Raw genomic sequence first — 25,729 nt, 5'->3', positions numbered from 1 at the left:
TAAATCATCCCACCATGCATGTGCCTACAATAGACTTACTTATAGGTGAATATAAGTGACTTTTTTCCTGTATTTAAATATTGTAAGTATTCTAAGCCCGTATTACTCGTTTTATTTACCTATCTATATGGTTTCTTTTTAGAATTAGAATTTTTCTTTTTTTAAATCACAAATGAAGTAGTAATCAGCACTAATAACCACTAATCCATTTCGGCAAATACAGGAGGTGTACTTATGTACATCATGAGGTACCTGTGTATTATAATATTATATTTCATTAAGTCGTTTGAGTAAATGCATTTTTCACTGAACAATTTTAAACGACTAAATATATACATATGCGTGATTATTGTTGTAATGTCGTTCATGTATACTAAATGGTTTATTTGTTTTTTCTCTAAACAAACAAAAGACGGAACTCGACTTTAACATAGCATTACGTCCGTTTGTTATGAAAATGAAGTAGCGGTTATTGCAGTCGGACGCGTTTCAAAGTACAAACAACGAATGAGTACGGTTATCGTCTATAAGTGTCGATATGTCGGCCAACACGTTAACAATAAAACGGTATGATAATTCTACGATTGTACCAACAGCGGTGGTGGGGGTAAAGCGGATTTCGATCAGCGGTTTGAATTTCCCGCCGACGGAGCTTTGGCCACTGCGCGCCGCCGTCGGGCGAAACGTTGCCGCCGTTCGTTGGGCGCGCGGACAACGCGACGACGTCGTCCTGTCCGACGGCGCGGCGCGAGCAGCGACAGAGCATTGCTGCAGTAGCAGCTACCGCGGCGGTGTAACAGTGTGACCGCCGCGAATGGCCGAAAATCCCGCCCCTAGGTGGTGCGACGACTGGCGGACAGAGGCACCGCCGTTCAAGCTCCGGTGCCCGGCTACTGGTGGGGTGGGGCGGCGGAACGAAAATCGATGCAACTGCCGCTCGACGGTCGGTGACGACTGACGACGCCGACGCGACACGGCGTGGCACTCGTGGAATTTTCGGGTATCGACCGCCGCGTGATGTGGCGGTCCGCATAGCCTCTTCCTCTCCACCCGGCACCCACCCACAACCCATCGACACAACAACCAAACATCGCGTCACGGAGGTTTCGCACTTTTCGGGTCCGTCCGGCACCGCCACCGTTGGTTTTTTTGATTACCGGGTGGGACGCGGAGGAGAGAGACCGTTTGGTCGCCGAATTTTGTACCCCGAAAACGAAAAAAAAAAATGATAATCTCGCCGGCCCGTTACACGTTTGACCGACAGAGGTCGCCACCGCTGTGAAATATAGGAATGGGCGTTTGTGTGGCTCCAACGCGCGTGCGTGTGTGCGCATGCATAATCTTGTTAATAACAAATTACGAAACTATGAAAGTATGAAACCCAGTGCGGTGTTCTTGTCAGAAATGATTGGCTTCTTTAAAATTGAGTTAAGTCTAACAGGATAATATAGGGCCGCGCCGACAACCGGCATCAGCGCCAAGCAGCTCGGGCACCGGCACCAAGCAGCAGGACCAGCAGCGAACCATCGCGTGCGCGCCCTCGTGTGTGTGAGCGCGCGCGTGTGTGTGTGAACGAGCGTGCGTGCGCGTAAAAAAAAAAAAAAGAGCGAAAAAAGCACAACAGTCGCCACACACACAAGTCACAACAACGACAACGGTCGACGAACGGAGAGTTGTCCGAGTATAGTGTCGTCGTCGTGTCGGTCGGGGTACTCGGTGCGAGTACTTGCACTGTGCACTACAACGGCCGTTCGCGTAACCGTTTTTCCGTCACCAGTGTTCGTGTCGTCGAAACGTTAACGTACAACATCGTTCGGCCTACCGAAGCGGTGGTGGCGTTCAGTAGCCCCCCGTGTGCTCGGTACGATTGTGGTCGTCGTCGTCGTTGTTGTTGCTCGTACACGGCGGTGGTGTAGATTAAAATTTCCGGTCGACCGTCCGTTTCACATCAGCTGCTGCACACGGGCCGCCGGATCGTGTACACACTCACACACACACACACACACGCACACGGAATATATTCGCCACACCACCACCGCCGCCGCAACGTCTTCATCACTTGCTCGCCCGCTCTCTCTCTCGCTCTAGCGCGCGCACACTGCCGCCGCTGTCACCACACCCAGCCGCGCGCCGGCGAGACGACCGCCCCAGCCGAGTGCGAGATATCGCCGTACCCACACACACTCACACACACATACTCGTACACACTTACGTATTATACACGTCGTCGTATATAGTATTATAATAATATAACACTCGCACACGTATATTATCAATGTGTGCACGAGTGATGTAGTTAATATTTTTGTGCCGAACCGAACGCGCTAAAAGTCGCATTGGCATTTTTTTTTTCCTTTCGTTTAGAGCCCTTCCGCGGGTTAGTGTGTGCGTGCGCGCTCGTGTCGTTTTTCTCGTGTGTGCGGCCGTCGCCCATCGACGGATAGCGGAGTTTTGTATGTGAGAGTGTGTGTGTGTGCGTGTGTGTGTGCGGCTCGCCTTCGTTCCGTTTTTACGCGCGACCGCCGATTTCGTCGCCGGATATCCACTGGTCAACGACTACCCACCCGGGATTCGCGCCACCACGCCGGCTCTACTCACGGCACCACCGCCGGCAGCACCGGCTCCGGAGATGTGTTATACATGGACGATGGCGTGCTGCCGGTTGTCGCCGCCTTCCTAGGAGGGTGACGGACGACCAGAGTCGTGGTGTTGGACGACGACGACATACACCCACACGCACGGTGCGTTTTTGGTGAGGCACGGCGCGCTGCGAGTCACTGTGGAGTGGCACGAGGTGTCTGCTGCTGCTGGCCGCGTTGGTGGTGGTGGTGGTGAGTACGACGGGTGGACAGTGCAGCAAGTAATAACGGACTCGCCGCGGCAGCCCACTGTCCTCCGTCATCGTGGTGGACCGGGCCGCAAGGTGCTGCTACTGTCACCGCAGAAATGGCGTGTTGTCTATCTGAGGAGGCCAAGGAACAGAAGCGCATCAACCAAGAGATTGAACGACAGCTGCGGCGTGACAAGAGGGACGCCCGGCGAGAACTCAAACTCCTATTGCTTGGTAAGTACCTACTGATAGTCCACTCAGCACCTCTATAGTGAGCAATTAGATTTCTTCGTTGTTAACTCACCCATTGATAGACACATAGGTCAATATTATCTCATAAATGTGTTTGTCAGTATACTTCTCGTGTACCTAGATTACTTTTGTTCGAATGCCTAAGGTAGGAAAGTTAAAAATCTGTTGGACTTTTGTGAAGAATTTTATTTGTATATAAAATTATACCTACATAATACTGCATTATTCTTATATATTGAGGACATTCAACAAAAGCATACCAAAGTATATTATAATTTTTATTAAAAGTTGAATAATTAAGGAGCATCTACCTAAAACTATAATAAGACAATGCTTAAACTCGTTCTTGATCATTGATCTTCTGTATAGATAATAATAGCTTGAAAAAAATGATTTTATATAGAATACTCAAGATAGAATTACCTTACCAAAATATTTTAATAGTTTTAGTGTTAGCAATTGAGCTAATGGCTATATTTTTAATTATAATATAAACTATGAAAATTGAGTTTCTACTTAACTGAATTTTTAAAAAACTTAACATATTTGAGTAAGTCTTCTTTCTTATACCTATTCTTTTAAGTAAAGTCATGGGTAATATAATATGTCTAAAATATGTAAGTATAATATTCTTACCATCATAACATATAAGTAAACACAATTTAACTATCTATTCAACTTTTAATAATAATTATTACAGCCAGTTTTTAAGCATAGTCAAATTATAAAACGTATTTTAGGACTCGTACTTATCTGAACTCTTACTTTATTATTTAATAAATATCCAAAACTATTAACATGACCTAATTGAGTCTTAGATGATGATGCTTTAGATTTCTTTTTTTTACTATAATCATAAAATCAATTTCAATATTTTTAACTAATATTTTCTTTTTAATTACTTGATTAATGTTTTAGATTTACATTTAGGTATAAGTAATAAAAATATATTAAATGTAAATATTAATATTAATGACTATCTTAAACTTCATCTATACATAATACAGTAAAAATCCAAAACTAGTTAAAAATGTAATTGTTTTAAGTACATATAGCTACCATAAATTCTAAAAACTAAACGAAACTAAAGTTATTCATGTAAATAAAATTTTACTATTAATCACTATAATTAGAAAATAATATTATTTCAATTTTATTTTACTTAGATATTTGTTCTAAAGTTAGAATCTAACATTTACTTAAGTTTTGACAAAAGAAAAATCTAGTATTAAATAATTATTAATATCATTGTAGTTTCATATCTAAATATATTTCTTCCTATATTTGTTTTTAATGGAGTTTTTAATTTAGTTAATGTTAATAGTAGGTAAATTAACTTTGAATAAGTTCATAATTAAATACATATTTTCTTATCAAATATTGCAGAATAAATGTGAATATTTTGATATTATAAAAAAAAAAAAAAAAAATGCACCTATTTAATTATTACAAATTAAAATATTTACCATAATGTGAAAATTGACAAACAGGTAAATAATAATATAAAAATTAGTTTTAAACTAAAAAAAACTAAATATACATATTACCTATGTATATTTAACCTTTATCTAATTTTGCTAAATATTGTGTATTTTTAAAAAGACAATTAGTAGGTACATATTTAGGTACCTACTATGATTGTTTATTTGACTTTTAGTGGAATTAATTGAACTAATAACACAAATTTAATATAAAAATCTATTTACCAACAAACTTATACTTTTGATTACCTATATTATCAGCTTGACTTTCATTTTTTTATTATTTTCTTAACTTAATAGCTTTAATTTCATCCTCCATGAAATTTAAATGTGTAAATATCCAGTTGATAAAATAATATCACAAAATGATGCATTAATTGCATTATCTATTAATAGTCAATACCTATTATCTAGTGTATTTTCTTGATCATGAACATACAATAACATAGACTTTAAATATTTTATTAACGAGATTATTTATATTAAGCAAATGTTAGCAAATAATTTAATATCATCATTTCTCATGCTGTAACACAGTATCATTTAGATATATCAGGAAAAGTAATGTAGGTACTTAATATAAAAAGTAATTAATAGTTGGTAAGCTCATTGATAAAAATAATATAACTTACAAAGAACTAAAAAAAAAAAAAAAAATAATAGGTATGTCTTTGATGTTAATTTAAAAGAGCCATCATTAAATAATCTTGTTACTTATTATAGTTAGTTATATTTTCTTAATTTTAAGTATGAAATTAATTATACCTACTATAATATGTATATAGTACCTATATAAAATAGATTAAGTTATTAACAAATGTTACATTAAAATCCTTTTAAAAATATTACATGTAGATAGGTAGGTAGTAAAAATTAAAAACACATTTTATTTATATCCTTTTTATCAGTGTTTAAAACCTTAAATTTGTACAATAATTGTATTATATACTGTAATATAATGTATAGGTAAAATCTATACCTAGTTAAAATGTCTATATTTTTTTTATGCGCAAAATATTTGTTAATTAATATTGTCCTAAGTACAACATAGTTGTTACTATAATTTGTAGGTTTTATAAATTATGATTTTCTAATTGAAAATTAAATATTGGTTGCTTACTTACAAAAGATCAAAGTTATTAACTTAATAATTATCTTTAGTTTACTTATATATGATGTGCTATCAATAATTTTTATACTTCATGATTATACTAAGGTCACTCTAGACTTCTAAGTTAAAAAAAAATTGCTTTAACTCTTATTTTTATTTTTCAATTTTTATAAAAAAAAAATGTTCTTAAAGTACTATTTCTTCTATTATTCTGAACAAAATATAGAATATACACAATGGACTATCCAATTACCCTTGCACATCGGTAATGATTTTTCCAAACACAATTCTATGTGTTTCTCATGACTACCCATAAATTACCAATCAACATTTAAAAAATTATTTATAAAATATGTAACCACTGTCCATTGTATTCCAATTTTAAAATGAACTATAATATTTTTACTCATTTTACCATTACTTTAAAATAAGGGTCAATATCACTAATTTTCTTAAACAATCAAGATATCAACCTCCAGTATCAGTTATTTAGGTTGTACATTAAATAAACATATTACCTAGACCAAAAACAGATTATTAAACTACAATGTTAATTTAAAAAATAAATTGTTGCTATACTTCTAAAACAAATATATACTTAAGAAGTATCTGTAAAATTAGGTATGAAGTGCTGTAAAAAATCCAACATCTATAAAATTTAAACCATCTCAGAAACAGCAGATCAATCTATACTCTTTCACTCTCACCTTACAGTCATCAAAATCTGATCCTTGTTTTTGACTCAAATGTTATAACAAGAAATCCTCATTGAATCCTTATTAAAAACTAATACAAAGACAAAAATTTAATAAAAAAAAGATCTAAACTCAAAATAGAATTCAAGAGAAAAGTGTTACCGCTGGATGATTTTTTCCAATTTATGCCATTCATGTACTACTTATTATTATTAATGCTTTTATGTATGCTTTTTGTCAATTTGCTTACATTTTTTATAATTTTAAATACATAAAAAAAAAAAAAAAATTCAAAGTAATAATACCTATATATTTCAGCTTGTAGTTGACCATCATGCTCTGTTCATTCTAAATCAGGTATTAGACGAATAAGAGTAGACTTCTTGGATGTCCAAACTTATAAAATAAAAATATCAATAGAATAGATAGTGTAAATGTTTCATGACCTAAAAAACAAAATTATTTAAAGTTTTAAAGATCCAAGTATGATTTGATTAACCCTTTTTCTAAACTTTATTCAATTATCCACACATTACTACAACAGGAAAAACAGTTAGTAATAATTAACTATTTATTTAAAATCCCACTCAAGTATGGTTTAATAGGTACATAGCTTAATTAATAAATGCATATATTTGAATTATATTTTTCAAAATGTAAGTTTTTCATAGCCAGATTATAGGTTAATATGTTGTCATGTATATAGTTAACATAAAGTGCATTTACAAAATGGTAGTTAATTTCAAAAATGATTTTCTAATTCTATTTTTCTTTTAATCAAATCTGTATTTTTTTAGTTATATTCAAAAATCTTTTGATAAAAGTTGGTATAGTGCTATACTGCTATGTAACTAGATCCCATTTATATTGTATTACCTAATCATATTCTTACAATTATTTAAATGCTAATTTTCAGACTTTTTTCAGGTTTTCAAACACGTTTTACATTTGTTTTATATAGTATATTATATACATACTAAATATTTAAACACATTTTGGCATATTGTTCAATTATTATCTTTTGTCTAAATAAAAAATAAATAAATTTTTTTTAAAACATCATTAAATAATAGATAATATCTATATATTTATTTTTTTCCAAACAAATAACAAGTTTAAACAATATCACAATTATGAAAAGTACAAAATTTCAAAAAAATAAATCATTCAATTTTATTTAAATTAAGTTTACAAATAAAATATATTAATTTAGAATTATTGTGCAATTAACTCTTGATGTTTAATATTAATAAGTACCTAAGTATAAAATTAAGAGGAAAAAGAGATTTCATAGCTAAAAAAACATGATAAATGATTTAAATTTTTTATTTATTTACAAACAAAGTATAACATTTTAAAATCTATTTCTTACATTCTAACATTTTAATAAAATAACAATACTATTGTGACATGATAAGAAATTTATAAATATTTAGAACATTCAATTTATAAATGAACATAAAACATCAGTACCTACTATATACAATATATACAGATATTTTTACTTATATAAATACAAAATATGTTTTAAATTACTAATATTTGTTCTAAAAAATGTAAATTATTATTTACTCACAAGAAGTCGAATTTTATTTATCATTTATTTATTTTTCGATCCTTTTAAAAAAAAAAAAGGCTTAAATATTTCTTTTTATGCATTTTAACTACTTTAAAATAATCGTTTAATGTTCATTCTTAGTTCATATGTATTTACTAATAGCAAATTATAATACCAATAAAGCCGATTTACATTTTATTACTTCATGATGATGAGTGAATATGTTAAATATCACAGAATATGGAACATATTATATTTAAACTTACCACCAACTAAGATTCTATAAATATATTATAATAGGTCACCAAACGCTTGCGCAAATATTGATGAAAGCATTTTCAGGGGGCTCAAAATATTTTAAATTTAAATATCTATGTTCGTATTTGTTGAGTTAGTTTTTAGGATTTGTTTTTCTTAGAGGACTACCCTTTGGTTCCGCTATAAGACGCATTTTAATATTATTCTATTATCACAGATTTATATACTTAAGTATATCTATTAAAGTTTTTATAATAATATTTTATTAAGAACAGATCTGATGTAATAATTATTTGATATTCGATACTCATAAACGTGTTTCCTTACATTAAACTTAAAAGTCGTCACCAATCCTTAATGTAGTGTATGTAGGTACGTCAAGGGGTGTGTCTATATAAATAATTTTATAAGACATTTCGGCGATAAAATATGAGTGTACCTATACTGGTTCTATAACACACAGTAGGCACTATACTTACTCTGCATGCTTCGATAAAAATATATTATCATTGATAAATCTAGATTGTAGGATCTAGGTTTATTGTAAATTATGGGAATTATAAAAAATAAATTATTCAAAAGATATATTATAATAGTGTTAAGACATAATATGTAAGTAATATAAAACTGTTTCAAAAACATAAGATATCTATTCATATATTAACAATATCAAGCGGTTTGTGTTTTGTCTAAAAAAAACAGCTTGATTTACAACCAAATTTTTTTTCGATTTCATTTATAATATATTTAAGTTTTACCTTTCTAACCACTTCTCGGTATTTTATGATAAATCCGCCTGAACGTATTTTTACTTTGTTGCACGTGTGACGGACAAAAAAATTCGTTTTATTAGTTGTATTTTTCAGACTTGATTAAACTTGATGACCGTATTTTAATAAGAATTGCTCACTTCTACATCAGGCTTGCTTACTGTATTCTGGTCGTTTCACTCGCGATCAAAATATGTGCTCTTGTCTGAACGTGGTCTTACTATTTACAGAATAATTTTAAAATAGATGAAAAATAGTGATTCTATTTATTTTAGTGTCTTTAATATGTATTATAGTATTATCATATTTAACCAACAATTATTAATCAATTGTATATTTTTATTCCTCTTTATAAATAATTATAATAATATAAGTATCAAATTGAATTCAAGTCAAAACTTTTACGTAATTATCTAAAATACTGTTTATTTTAGATTCTGAACGAATGATAAATTTGTTTTAGAACAATGTGTATGGTTTTTTTTTTGTCCGTATTTATGTTTTACATATAGAAAAAAAAATGTTTCGATATTCAACTTAGAAAATGGTTACTGCTTGCAAATTGTGGTTTTAGTTGATACTTTTATAGTCAAAATAACTATACTAAATTCTTTTCAAAATAACAGCTTATATACCTTAACATAAAATTACATTAATATTTTTTAAGAATGTTTGAAACTAAAATTTTAACATATAAATATCGAATACTTATTAAAACGTATTTCTTCTTAAAATTTAACTCTTGTCAATTTATTATTATTTAAAAATATTTATCGTAAAAACTTATAAGTTATAACATTCTTTTAGTACTCCATTTCTGTATACCGTAAAATTATCAGCACATTTAGATTAATTCTAAGCTATTTAAAATTTTCGAATGTTTTTTTTTTTTTTTTTAGTGTTGATAAAGATTGTCATGCTTGATCAACTATAAAAGCTTGAAAATGTATTTTTAAGATTGCTGATAATTTTTTTTTATACATTTTTTTTAGTAAATTAACAATACATAGGCATAATTTAACATGTGTGTTTAAAGAGCTTAAATTTTATCGAATTCGTCAAAATCAAGAAAATATGTGAAATATTATTTTACTGCAGCCTAAAAATCTCTATAAATAATCTATTATAAAGATATCAAAATTCAAATTTCAACATAGGTAATTGATATTTAAACGATAAATAACGGTTGATTTTTTTTTTAAATATTTGTAAGAACTTTCAGCTTTTCGTTACTGCATATTATTGTATATTATACACAATTAAACTTTAATGATATTTAGATTAGTTTTAAGCTACCTACTAAGAATCTTATTCATGCCGTTCTAATCGAATTATTAGTTAAGACATAAATAACAGCTATCAGCTAGTATATGAAGGTATATACGACTTGTTTTTAGTAAAAATTAGTTCAACCTATTTTATTACTAATAGCAATATTAATGCCTTATAAAATGGCCTTTAAAATATAGGATTCCACTAAAAATCAATTTCATCGTATCAACAACTCGACACTTGTTATACAGCAGAGCAAGTTCCCCAATTATTTATAGTTTTATAAATTTTAGAGGTAGGTGGAACTGTTCGAAGTTCGATATACTATATTAAAAAGTTGGTTCGAGTTCGGTTCTAGACCATATTTTTAAGTTTGACCTACCTCTAATAAATTTCAATCTTATTTTGAGAATTTTTTATGAATTATAATTTTTAAATAAATGTTTTGTATTTTACATGATATTTTTCATTTTAAAAAAGGATTATCTTAGGATGTATCTAATTTTACATTCGAGACGTATGTATTACAGATTTATAATTACAGACTCTTTTTATCACTCTAATTGTGGAAGCGAGTTCGAAGGTTAATGACTAATAAATAATAATTCTCATGTTTTTATCTGTCCCTGCTATCATTTTAAATGAGTTAAATACGTACTAAAGTCTGATTATCCATTATCATATCGTCAAATCCCACGTAAGGCCATTTATATTATTGGTACCAAGATCACTTGAACTTTTTTTTATTTAATAAGTAATAACTTATTAGACTGCTGAAACAAATTTATTTTAGTCTTAAAATTGTCTATTATATTTATATTGATATATTATAACCTAAATAACTATAATCCCTATATTTTTTTAGAAAATTTCAGTATTATATTTGATCTTTTGATTCTAGTTTATAAAGTTATTAATTATTATTTAGATTCATGTATTACTTGTACTATGTGACATTTGCTATGTATTTGATATCCAATTGCACAATTTGTGATGGTTATATGAAACTAACAATATTATTTTCGTTCAATTGTTTATTATTCGAATTACAAATCCACTTTTTCGAAACATCAATGTCAAATGATAAAATTATAAGAGCCCAAGGGAAAGAAACCTAGTAAAAAGATGATACCCTGCAGGTATTTTCTAGTAGAATATGTATATTTTTTTATTAAAATCTTTATTATCGTCCTTGACATTTTTTTTTATCGTTATGCAGGGATTAAAACTATTACCTTGATAATGTAAGTTTTTCCTCCCTGCCAAGTATATCTAATTGAAATTTATTTATGGTTAAACGTATCACGTTTTGATACTTGTCTTATGAAGTTGCAAGGCCATGATTTTGATATCCACATGGGATTTTGTTATATGCCAACCATTAAAAAATCGCTATTATGTTTACGTAATTTGTTAAGGACAAATTTCAAACTATTAGTTACGATACATAATACATAATAAATACATAATTTTTAAAAGGATTTTTAATATAGAAAATTATTCGAAAATAAAAATTTTAGCTATAAATTTATATAAAAGATTTTATTTGATTATACTATCTAGTCTTAAGTATAAAAAATTATTTAGTATTTTAAAAATGTAGTTTAGTTAATAGGTTATTTCACATGTATTTAAATATAATGTTTAATTTTATTAATAGTTTTAAACACTGATTATTATATAAGAGTTTGTATACACGATGGAAACACTTATGCAAATGTATTAACTGATGCGTAAACTATAGTATTAGTACCTAATTTAAATTATATTATTACATTTAAAGAGTATAATATGTTTTAAAAATACTAAAGAATTGAAATTGTTTAATTTCGTAATAATAATATGTAGTTGGCAGTATAATATTCATAATATAACTTAAAGTTTTACTAAATAGATAGTCTGAGTTATCTGCATTCATTTATATTATTTCAAGCCATGTTTTTCTGAAATACGATAAAAATAGTATGTCGTGTTATATTATACATATTTAATTGGGTGATGGAACATTGTATTTCCTTAAAATGAAAATTATTGCTTATAAAATTCTTTACAATGAAATTATTATGAAAATATACAACAAAGAACATTAATTGTGCACTTCGGTTAATACATGTGTGTTAGTAAAATGTTTTTAATTTGTTCTATTTTATGTGCTCGCATAGATCTGGTCGTAAAGGGACGAAGTTTATCGTCTAGAAGTATTTCAATAGTTTCCAGATGTGCATTTTGAATGAGTATAAAATAAAGTATATTTCAATTTTCTACTTAAGAGTTTATTACATTTGGCTAGAAAAATAACTCGGTTAAAATCCAATGCTCAATTTATACGTTGTTTAATTATGTATAATGTAATGTATAAATATAAAATATCCATTAGAATTTAGTGTATCTGTATAAATACAAAATAAATACAATGATTGCGTACTTGTTGATTATAGTTTATTATTAAACAATAATACGATTTACCAAAGGTTTTTAATAAAAAAATTAAAATATATAAATATATTTTATCGGGTTATTAATAATTTTTGCTAGTTTGATTTATTAGCTACTTTAATTTAAAATAAAGTTATACTTAAATGATATAAATTAAAAAAATGTCTTCATAAAATATCTTGTATGTTATATATAATTAATTGTATTTATTTTAATTAAATGTATAGATATTATATATTTCCTATGAATATATATTTTTTTAATAAAAATTTTCTACTCTTCGGAAATTCTAACAACAATAAAGACCGAATGTGAAGAAAATTATATATTTATACAACCTATATTAATGTATTATAATGGATACGTTTTTATATTAATTAGATTATTAAATGATTTGAACGTAATTTTTAAACAAGAATTATACATTTTTATCTAAAAAAGTGAGAAAAAAAAATATTATCATTTATAATTATTAACTATTAAAATGTTTAGTTTTCTTTTACAAAGCATACAATATTTTCATGAAATTTATTATTATGAGAATAAATGAATTACCTACATATTTAATTTGTATATTTTGTAATCATATATTATTTTGGTTAGATTGAAAGATAGACAAATAATTTATTCAAGTTATTTTATTGTACAAAAAATATGAATACAAAATAAAGTTAATTATTTAGATACATATATATTTTGAGTAGTTAATATAAAATATTTATTTATTTTCAAAGTATTGATAAAGTAATTAAATACCTAGAGGTTTTTAATTTTTTTTTTTTTTGTGAACCCTTTAATTACTTATATTTTTTTCTTAATGTTAATAATTATTTATCTAATTTAAATTTATTTATTTTGAGACCGTTGGATTCTTTATATAATCACTTACATAAATTTAAAAATTTTAAGTTCTATATAAATGTTGTACTATAATATTTTTATTAATAAAGGTAAAAAAAAACATCGAACATTTTCAATTTTCTTATGTAAATTATTGTCTTATTAGTAATACTCTTGATTACTCGATTTTTGTATTTTGGTTTATCCCTTTTAACCAATAACCTTAGAAATGCTAGGTGCAATAATTGATAACAGGTATAATTAGTAATTACTATAGAATTATAACTAAACTGACTTTAATTTTCTCAACAATGTTGGTTATAACCTATACAAAATATTTAATATATATTTGTACATTATATGCATATTTTAAAATTTGGATTTTACGGAAATCTCAAAAATTCCGTTTATAAATTATGTATTAAAATTTACTGTGACAGTAGTTCTTTAATATACTACTCTCCAGTAATGATCAATATGAATCATATTAAAAACATCAAATAACAAATAAATGTTTTTTTTTCCGATTATAAATTAAAATAAAATTTATTTTATCCAAATATGTTTTGATAAAGATATACTTATTTGATTCCATCACGTTTAAATTTTAATGCCTTTTTTTATATAAAAGTTGTAATTTTTTAACATGATTTTAATACAATTAAAAAAGGTTGACTCAATCTTGCACAATCTATAATGGGTAGAATGTGAATGAATCATGTAATTTATGTATTTTTTCTAATTTCGAGGTTAACTAAATGTTTGTAAAACTGTTAATATAACGACCTTGATTATGTAAAAATCTTTCTAATTTTTGTATACCATTTTAAAATATACAAAAAAAGCTTAATTTAATTTTTTATTGTGTTTGAAAAATTGAATTTATTTTTAATTATGAAATATTGATACAGATAAATTAAATCTGTTTAACTTAAACAAATAATTTTATCTAACTTACAAATGTAAACTAAGGATATCGATTAAATACATTATCTAATCCAATGTGAATGTATAATAAGTTATACCATGATATATTATATTATACCTATATTCTTATACCTACGTACATTTTAATGATTCACTTATACATTTTATATTTAAACATAACGTAACATTATCTATAAAAGTAACTGATTTAATAATTTAATATGAAATAATAGTAGGTGTATATTAAAAATTTAGCTTTATAAATATATATTCTATAAAATAATTAAGAATAATATTTAAGTAAATTAAGAAAATTAAAGAAATATTATTCATTAAAAAGAACAGACTAATATTTTTTAACTTTTTTTAATAATTGAATTAGAAAACTTGCGCTGTAATTATAGTTATCATATCTATTAGAAATACCAATTTAATCTATCTATGATATAAGTCTAAAAGTAATTTTATTATCTACACAGGGGTACTAGGTAGGTAATAAAACGCTGAATGTATATTTAAATACCTAATCCTAATTTTCAAAATTATAAACATTTATTATTTTTATTGAAGTTATAAATGTTTTGTACTTGTATAATATGTGAATGGTAAACGCCATAAATTTGAAATCTGGAAACTTACTGGTTACACATTTAACGTGTACCACTTTTATTATGTCAGTAAAATATAACTAATTAAAGTATAGTGGCAATGCTTGCGTTTTTTCAAAAAATAATAATTTATTTATTAGTGATGAACTAGTTTCTGCGCCCATGGCACCCAACCACTACCTGCAAAACTGTTTCATTTAACTGGTGATTACGTTAAAATAGAATGGAAGGGAGTGAATTATTGGTAGGGTTATGAATTCAGCTCAAAAAACAGAGACAAGTTCGAGAAAACGTTCATACCCATCCTTTGAAAATTTGGAAAAACAAAAATTTATTACTGATAGTGGCGTGCCATATACGACGTGTGTATAAAATAATAATGCGTCGGCGGCCGTGTGTGAATGTTCCGCCACCGCCGCAGATCGTGTCGAGGAGAAAAAATAGTGTAAATGCCGTTACCGGTACCAATCGATCGCGGCGTGCTCACGACTCACACAGCGTTGCCGGATTGCGCACAATTACGCGAGTCCGCCACTGTTCGAAATTTCCGGCAGAGTACCCGCGGCGACGGTGGCGGCGCTGCCCAAACGGCAAGCACAACTATTGCTCCGCGACGGGCGCTTTATGGGTCGGCCCCTGGGGACAGCGGCGGGGATGACACTCGCTCGAGCTCGGGGCCACTTAATATAGTGCCATTTTCAATTCCGTAGACTTAAGATCCCCCCCCTCGCGTTCACTCTAAAGCGCACGCGCGCCAACATATCTCCCCCTGTGCCCTCCCTATGTTTGTCGCCGGCGGTGATAATAATAATAATTTATACAAATTTCAAATAGTTCCGTCATGATGTCGGAACTGGGGTTTTCCGTGTACAATATAAAAGATGCGAGCTTTTTAACGATGCGTGCCCTTAATAGTCTTATACTCAAAATTTTAAATATTGGAAGCTTTCATTTTGTAGTCTACCTCTTGAGCGAGCTCCCTTTAATAGTTTCTACGACAGTGATCATAACTTCGATTCAAAGTTTGAGCTCAATAAAAGAATAAATCTTCAATTAGCACTAACTGATCCGCGTTTGTTCATATGAAAAAAGTAAATCATTGTGTGTTATCTTTGGTTTTTGATCTCAATTACAATTATTACGGAAATCACATGCTTTATTGTCGACTGACGCGTTATTTATTATTATACTAATAACCTATATTTTATTATTAAGAAAACAATCAAAATTATTCATCAGTTACCTATTATTATTCGGTTACGCCGAATTAATTTCATTCTATGCTTTTTAACGATAATATCGATTGTAATTTGTTATTTATTTATTCGCCAATTTTCACACTTTTCTAATAATATGACCACAACTGAATTTGTTTACTATCTATTAAACGAAAAGCCTAGCCGCCGAGTATCATGACAAACGATTTTATTTTTAAATATTCGTTACTTCTTACTCTATATATGTTATCGAAATAGAGAGGATGCTAATATATCATTCCTGTTAATTTATTTTATTTAGAAAATACAATAACCCTTACATAGTTACATATATTTTATATATGTGTAGAAAATCATAAAAACTATTAATTCTATTTTTTTTAAATCTTTTTATGACATTTTGATATTGTAAAATTCCAAAAAATCACATTCAATTATAATGCAACAAATGAAATTGTATACAATATTATGTTTTGCATACCTAGAATTTTAATGTAATATGTTTAAATACAATTTTTTGATAAGCTACCTTAAAATTTAATTTAGAGCGTTTTTAAATAATTTTTATTTGTTTCTTGTAGAATTAATTACTATAAACATTCACACAAATATTTAGTATACAAACAAAAGATTCTTTTTTTATGTATTAAATAAATTTAAACTATCTTTACATCAAACTATATGAATAATTGATAAAATAAAAATGTATTTTTTTTCTTTGACATTTAAAATTAAAATTTGAGTAATATTTAAGGTCACGCATTTTCGCCTTTTTTTATGTTTTAAAATATTAAAGTTAAATTAAAATTGGTTATAACTTATATGTATAAGATATCTAATGGTCATTATCTCTGATAAACTATAATTTAAATTTGTATTTAAAATACACTCTTCAATTAATCGTTATTTTTGATGATTTTATAATATTTATGTTAAAATTAATATTAAACTTAATATTTAATTACAATTAATAATTTATTTTATACCTAAGGCTCATTTTTTCACACATTAGTTTCTTTTTAGCACACTATGTATTCGTTTTGCATGACAAACTCTCTCTTTTCCAATTATGGTCATCATCTAAACATTTACCTCACTACATGACATATTTGTTAATTATTTGTTTTACATTTTTTTTTTTTTTTTACTGCCCTTCTAATAAATTATTAAATCTCATAAATGATCTTTGTATAAAAATTAAAATTATGTAAATAATAAATGTGGTGCATATTGTATAATAATACTTACAAAATGTATAATACCTTCTTTACAATCAGTAGTTTATTCAAAAATACTACTTATTTTTAAAGTATCTGCAGCTCAACATAAACAATTGTAATTGGGTATTACATTTATTTTTAATCTAGCCTAATAATTTACATGATTCCGACTCGTGAACTCACAATATTATCATTAAGTATAAATCTATAGATAATATTAAATCAATTATTTTTTTAAATTATGTTAATAGATATTATGACTATAATTTAACATCACAAAATGATATTTTCCAAAACATGATTACTCTAATTTATCTGATTCAATTTATAAAAAATATTTAATACTTAGTGTTTTTTATAGCATTATACAACAACATAACTAGGTAATAACAAATTAAAAGAGTCAAGCAGCAATCTAATTACTTTTCAGGAGGAATATGATTTTAACTTTAGCATTAGGATTCAATCTATTTAAAGGCTTTAGGAATGATGTTAATAATGTATATAAAATATTTATATTAATATTCCATATTAGGTTACCTAAATAGCCTATACTCTATAACAATATTTATTTGAAAACTAACTTTGGTAAAATTATTATGCCTATATTTTAGTTCAAAAATAAATTAAATTATTGAGGATAAAAATTAAAATTAGAAGTACCCAATAAATGTTTTTTTGTCTATCTTATTTTGTTCAGTAAATATCTTTTGAAATAAAAGGTTAATTGTGTTAACTGTATGAAAAATTGATAGGTTACATAATAGATGCCAAGTGCAATGTATTCATCGATTAGCTTATACCAAACAAATAAATTAAGTATGTTTTTATAAAATAACCGTATGAACTCTAGTGTTTGTGCATTCAAAAGTTTAAACCATTGATAATCATATATATTTACTTTTTACTAGTCTATATTATATTTAATATAATATTATTAGTTCACATTTAATTTAATATTATAACTAATGTTTTTTTGCTTAGGTACTGGTGAATCAGGGAAATCCACATTTATCAAACAAATGCGGATTATCCATGGTTCTGGTTACTCCGACGAAGACAAAAGAGGGTTCATCAAACTAGTATACCAAAATATATTCATGGCCATGCAGAGTATGATCAGGGCCATGGACATGCTCAAAATACATTACTCTGATCCATCATGTTCTGTAAGTTATTACTAATTGACATGACACCAAATTTTTAGTTTAAAAAGTTAAAAAGAAGTAACTACTCAATTTTTATATTTTTACTCATAATATATATTCAGTGTTGTTGGTTTGTAAATATATACTAAATTGTCTTTTATTTTAATCAAATTAATTTACTTAATATGTAATTATGATAAATATCATTTTCCAAGTATATATATTTTTTTTATTGATAATAATAATAGACTAATTAATAGACTTTTTACATTTAAACTATCTTAAATCTTAATGTTTTTCCACAAAGTACATTCATTTTCTACTAACTTAGTATTACTAGGAAACTCAAATCAATTATATTTATGTTATATTCTTTTCTCATGTTAATTTCTATCTTTAACAATTTTTACTTTACTTTTACTGATATTTGATGTGTTAGTACATGATAAGCTAACTTTTATGTATTTAACTAATACTATGAATCATTATTATGCCTTACTGAAGATCCAGAGTATAAAATAGATTCATCTTTTGTACCAACTCCAAATTTGTTTTATCTAAATTAACATAATCATTAATTATAAATACCTAACAATAATTAAAATTATAACTAATATACTGTCAACATCGTTCAAACATTATTGAAATTAAATCTCTCTTAAAGTATTATTACATTTCTGTATGGTTATAAATTTTTATATTTCAAAATATAAAGGATTATTTTTCTTCTAAATTTTTATGATTACAATGAATACTGTGTCATATGTTATAATATTTATGAATGTATTTTAAAGGAACGTGCGGAGCTCATTAAAAGTGTAGATTTTGAAACCGTTACGACTTTTGAAAGTCCATACGTCGAAGCGATCAAAGCACTCTGGGGAGACTCCGGCATTCAAGAATGTTACGATCGCAGGCGCGAATATCAGCTCACAGATTCTGCTAAATAGTAAGTACTAAACTTTTCTCTTGGCAACACTTACTATATTATGATATATTATCTTATGTAAAAAGATTAATTTAAAATGGATTTAGCTATTGGTTGAGAAATCTAGTTATCAGTAAAAACTGTTCAAAAAAAAAACAGTCCTCTTGTTTTAAAATAAAATATATGAATTATTTTTATAGTAATATTTTAATAAGTAATAAAGTATATAACTTTTAGTCACATTGAGAATACCTAATAATTAATCAATAAATTGAAAGTACATACCTTGAGTATTACTTTATTATAATTAATAACATTTAAAATTTTATATTAGGGGTTAGAATGTTTGTTTCTTTGTGTTAAAATATTTCCAATAACTTTATACTCATTTACAGTTATTTAATGGAAATAGACAGAGTGGCCAGTCCAAATTATCTGCCCACAGAACAAGACATACTTAGAGTAAGGGTACCCACGACGGGCATTATCGAATACCCGTTCGATCTAGAAGAAATTCGGTTTAGGTAAAAATAAAAGCATGATGTACACTTTTAAATGTATAAGTTTTTTGCTTGCGCATGTGTTTATTATGTGTATCTATTTCTTCATATATTATTGCCAATTTATTTTTAAAATGCATGGATGTTATTGTTTATTGCTAATAATACTAATCAAACACACTACATAGTCTATTTTTTCAATGGTTTCTGCGAAATAAATATAACAGTAACATAAACATCATGTTCTAATGTATACTGTAAAACTAAAATATTCATATCGATTAGAAGTTGTGATAGGATAACGTGTTAAAATTCAAAAATTAACAATACGTTATAACTTTTATTTTAAAAAACAACTAATACAAAATCATAAAATGTATTGATTACTTATAGTATTTTTTTAAATAAAAAATGTATTTAAAATATATATACATAATAATATTTCACACAGTTACTTAAGCGACTTAGCAAGAATCGAGGCCCCCGATTATTTACCTACCGAACAGGACATTCTACGGGCTAGGGCTCCAACTACAGGCATTATCGAGTACCCTTTCGATCTTGATGGTATTGTCTTCAGGTATCATTGTAAAACATGTACATTACCAAAACCTTTAATATCCTGATGTAGCTAACCCTATAAGCCATTATATTCCATAAAAAAATTCAATAAAATAGATATATTTATTTATATATTTACCTATTGATATTAAACTAATCATATGTATTTATGCAATTAACTTGTCAATAATATTTTAATTGATTATAATCACTACAGTAATAACAATACATTTTAGGGTGTTGCACTTTATTTATTTAATTAGCTTTCATTAAAATTATTTTAGCTTTTAATTTTTTTTTTTTTTTGCTGTTTGATAGTAAATTATCATTTTGTTGTGCTTTATTATGGATTTTTATTTTTATTTTTTTTTAATACTAATTATTTTATTATTTAGAGAATATTAATAGCTTTTTATATTATTTTGCTTAAAATAAAAATAAAAAAACAATTATCTAACAAATGCTTTTTATATGAAGTAAATTTTGGGTATAATTTAATATAATTTCAATTTCAATTTTTTTTTTTTTTAATAATAATAATAATAAATATTTACATTTAGGATGGTTGATGTTGGAGGCCAAAGATCAGAAAGAAGAAAATGGATCCACTGTTTTGAGAATGTAACATCCATCATATTCTTAGTGGCACTTAGTGAATATGATCAGATTCTTTTTGAGTCCGAAAACGAAGTATGTATTTACTATTTTCCATATAATATTTTGTTGTTACATTTAATTAATTTTTACTATTATTATTTATTTTCAGAATAGGATGGAAGAATCCAAAGCATTATTCAAAACTATCATAACATATCCTTGGTTCCAACACTCATCAGTAATATTGTTTTTGAACAAAAAGGATCTTCTCGAAGAGAAAATCATGTATTCTCATCTGGTAGACTACTTTCCAGACTTTGAGGGTAAGCCTTTAAACTTATAAATGTTGAAAAATATTATTTTGTTATAAAAATTATAAAGTGACGATATTTAATATTTAAACATACTTTATCTTATGAAATTTTTAAATTTTATGCATATCTATAACATTTCACCATTATATTTTAACTAAGATGCCACTTTACTTTTAATAATTTTCTATTAATCTACTGTTTGATACCTATTTAGGATAGAGGTTGGTGCAGCGTGTTATATTTTTAAAAAATGACTTCATAGACCTCAGAATAGTCAAATTTTGATAACTGTATTAAAAAAGCTATATTTATAATCCAATTTTATTGATTCCGCAAGACAAAATCATAATTTCCATTGAGTTTATTTTTGAGGTCAAAATGACATTAGCATATTGAGCGCCTTAAATATATATTGTTTGGTTCCAACATATTTGTACTTAATATTTTAATAAAATAGTGTCTTTTACTATATGTATATATGTAGGGTTAATAATTAAGGTTCACATTTTAATAAAAATTTTATTTTTTTCTAGAAGCAATAAAATAATGCTTTCCAAGCATAATATTTGCTTTGTGTAAAAAAGAATTCAAAAAAGAAAATTTTATTTTAAGCACATTTTTTGTATATTATCTACAAATGTGTAAATTTAGAACAAATTATATCCTTAAACTTAATGACAGAAAAAACAATTAAAATATTACATAAGTTGAACCTATTTGTTATAAAATGATGAATGACTAAATGTTTATAAAATGCTGCCATTTACATTAAGTTTGATAATATAGACCAGCAATTCTCAACCTTTTAACTTTCGAGTACCGCCTACACATCTAGAAAATTTTTACGTACCATTTAATTTAGAAAACTATTTTTTTCATTTTGCTTAAAAAAATTATAGAACTTATTAAACAAAAGTAAAATTAAGCATGTACAATTTTTTAAAATATAAATCGACCAAACATTACAACATTATAAAAATTATTGTTTATCTCAATTTCTATCTTTAACATGAGTAAAACCGACTATTTTGTTTAGTAATCAAATAAACGAAATAATATTTTATTTTATAATAAATATTTATTTTTCATTCAAGTACCACCTTTGAGCTTTCTGCGTACCACTAGTGGTACGCGTACCATAGGTTAAGAAACCCTGATATAGACAATATAATTAATATAATTATGTATTAATGTAAAATAATACAATTATTCATTTTTTTTTTAAAAAGACTTTTTTGGCATATTTTTAATAAATTCATTGTTTAATGCATTAAGTAATATTTTATTAGGATATTTTCGAGTTTTAGAACATTGAAATCTGAATCCTGTTAATAATACATAACATCCTTAGATTAAAGCTATTTTTTTATATTTTTATTTAAAAATTGAAAATTGAAAAATGTTAATATATACTAGTAATAATACTATTTAATATCATTCTTTTATCAATTATCATTTAAATGATTGGATAAGGTTAACAGATGCGATTTGTTTTAACAAACAGAACTAATAGCATAGTATCATATTTTAATTATAACCAAATATTGTTTTACAACTTCAAATTCATGTTCTATTTGTTACAATATTATTGATCTTATATGAATACAAATAAACATCTTAGTTAAATTCTACTAAAGTTGGGATTTTTAATTTAATATTTGATGTTGAAAAAATTATAGCATTAATTTTGGTTTCCATATCTAATGTAAATTGGTATTTTTTTAAAAATCTTTTGTATATAATTGCAAATATTTAAACATGATTTATTGTGTTTTAAAATAAATATTTTAAAATGAATTTTTTTACTATTTGTTTATAGGTATAATTTTTAACCAATGGTTTAAAAAAAAAAAAAAAAAAAAAATATTTCACTTGAGTGTTTAAATTTTTAGTTTCTTTACATTTTCATGAAAAACTTATTTTGATAATTAGGTAATAAACAAGACAATGATGCTGCCCAGCAATATATTTTGAAAATGTATCTTAAAACAAATCCAGACCCTGATCGCATGTGTTATTCACATTTTACAGTTGCTACAGGTTATATTATATTAGTTTATAACATACATTTTCCATTCTGTAATTATTCCTGTTAGTTTCACATTACCAATTGTCAATTTGTACATAAATATTGCATTAATACCTTTTTATTAATTTTAAACCTCGCCTTTCTAGTTGTTATTGTAGTTGTGTTAAACTTACAATACATCAAATTATTATGATTAAAAGAAAAATACTTATACATTTGTTATATTTTATTAAAAACTAGCACCAGTGATACTCGCTGTATGTGATACCCTAGATCGAAGACAGGACTTTAGAATACCGCAGCTAAAAAAGTCTAGTAGGCAAAACCAGTGATAATAACGTTTGAGACGTTGGTACCTTTAATTTGGTGGCTCTACACTTTGGCAGTGTCGTTTTAGATCTAATTTTTGTTTATAACACCAATAAAAGTTTTATCGAATGATATAAATTAAATTTTAATCCAACTCCTTCAATTACAACATTCAATTAAATACTATATATTGATTTGTTGATTTATTATCTGGTTATGTGATACCTAGTTTAAGGATTTGTTGTTATTCATTTTAAAACTCGTATAATAGATGATTCTATTACAAATGAAGTTGATGAATAATATATAATTAATTTTATATGACTACAAATAATAGTCATGTCTAAAATACTTAACTGATTTGTAACCAATTGAATTGTCTTAGGTCCTCAAAGGGACGCCATAAGTGCACGAGAGTTTATACTAAGGATGTTTGTGGATTTAAATCCTGATAGTGAGAAAATAATTTATTCACATTTCACATGTGCCACAGGTATTTAACAGAATTGATAATTGTGCATGAGCTTATGGGACTTCTGGTTTTTTTGTGTGAATTGTATTATACAATGTGGTTATGCATGAACTAATGAAAATGAATAAAAGTTTATATTTTTACAGTTCAACACTTACCAAACATCAGTTTTATTTAACATAATGTATACTTCAATACTTATTTGATGTATAGTATTTTTACTGTCAGGATGTTGTCAAGAAGCAATTTTAAATTATTTATTTAAATAAATATATAGTTAATGAACCTAAACCTTATCATGTAATTATAACTATGAACAAATACATTTTTATCTTAATATTATCTTTAGAAACCAAAAACTATCCATGTAAACAATTAGTTTTATCTATAATTTCTTAGCTATTATACAATCCATTTTATTTTTATTTTAGTGATTTTTTTTTTTTTTACACATTTATAAAATTAATTAATTAAATAACAATATTAATTATGTGATGTTTCTTCTTTACATGCTGCTTGTTTTTACAACAAATCAGATACAGAAAATATAAAACTGGTGTTTTGTGCTGTTAAAGATACAATTATGCAAAGTGCTTTAAAAGAATTCAATTTAGCCTAATTGTTATTAATTATTACTATTATTATCATTATTCTTATTCTTCTTATTATTATTATTATTATTATTCTGATTATTATTATTATTACTATTATTATTATTATTATCATCATCATCGTTATTATTACTACTCATATTATTATTTAAAAATAAAAATTCTAACAAACATTAGAACATATTTTATTTTGATTGTATTTTATTGAAAATTATTAAATCAATAAAATTATTTGTTTTATTTTACTTAGTGTGTTTTGTCTTTTTTAATTATTTTTTATACCTAATTGTTTAAATGATATACTATACATTAATTAATTAAGCTATTACTCATAAATTTTGCGTTTTCTTGTGGGTTTTTAAATTATTAGATTCTCTGCTTGAAATGCTGATCCATAATTTTTGCATGCTGATCAATATTTTCTCATTATGCATATAATTTTCTTAAGGTAATATCAAACATTTTTAATTTACTAACACACCATCTATTTAAATGTTTGCATGTTATTTTTTTTTAATAATAACACAAGCATGTATTTTAAAATATGATACTTTGCAATTTGGATTTTAATTCAACATATAACTACTACTTATTTTCAGATACCGAAAACATTAGATTTGTCTTTGCGGCAGTGAAAGACACCATACTACAATCCAATCTTAAAGAATACAACCTTGTGTAATATTGCACAAATAACGCAAAACCCCATATGTTAATATTTTTTACTATTATAATGTTAAAATAACAATACGATTAGTATAAATCCTAATTATATATAAAAACAA

The 25,729-nt window shown here is 26.7% G+C and overlaps 1 protein-coding gene across 6 annotated transcripts; it reads left to right on the top strand.

Annotated features, from left to right (window-relative positions):
• The first annotated feature begins 1,358 nt into the window (after window positions 1–1,358).
• On the top strand, window positions 1,359–25,729 carry LOC112591651 (guanine nucleotide-binding protein G(q) subunit alpha). 6 transcript variants are annotated; one of them, XM_025335917.1, is made up of 9 exons: window positions 1,363–3,064; window positions 18,460–18,644; window positions 19,418–19,572; window positions 19,947–20,075; window positions 20,503–20,631; window positions 21,173–21,302; window positions 21,379–21,532; window positions 24,247–24,354; window positions 24,870–24,967. In XM_025335917.1, exons 1-9 carry the CDS (start codon window positions 2,947–2,949, stop codon window positions 24,950–24,952), a joined length of 1,191 nt encoding a protein of 396 aa, XP_025191702.1. In that variant the 5' UTR covers window positions 1,363–2,946; the 3' UTR covers window positions 24,953–24,967. The 6 variants fall into 6 exon arrangements, with proteins under 6 accessions (XP_025191564.1, XP_025191702.1, XP_025191499.1 ...); XM_025335846.1 differs by lacking the exon at window positions 24,870–24,967 and adding an exon at window positions 25,544–25,729 and having other exon boundaries at window positions 1,365–3,064; XM_025335779.1 differs by lacking the exons at window positions 19,947–20,075; window positions 24,247–24,354 and adding an exon at window positions 23,456–23,563 and having other exon boundaries at window positions 1,359–3,064.

This window comes from Melanaphis sacchari, unplaced genomic scaffold (assembly GCF_002803265.2).
Source record: "Melanaphis sacchari strain LSU unplaced genomic scaffold, SCAv2.0 Contig0_pilon_pilon, whole genome shotgun sequence".
NCBI lineage: Eukaryota > Metazoa > Arthropoda > Insecta > Hemiptera > Aphididae > Melanaphis > Melanaphis sacchari.
The sequence above is the reverse complement of the archived record's forward strand: the minus strand, read 5'-3'. Positions and strand labels throughout refer to the sequence as shown.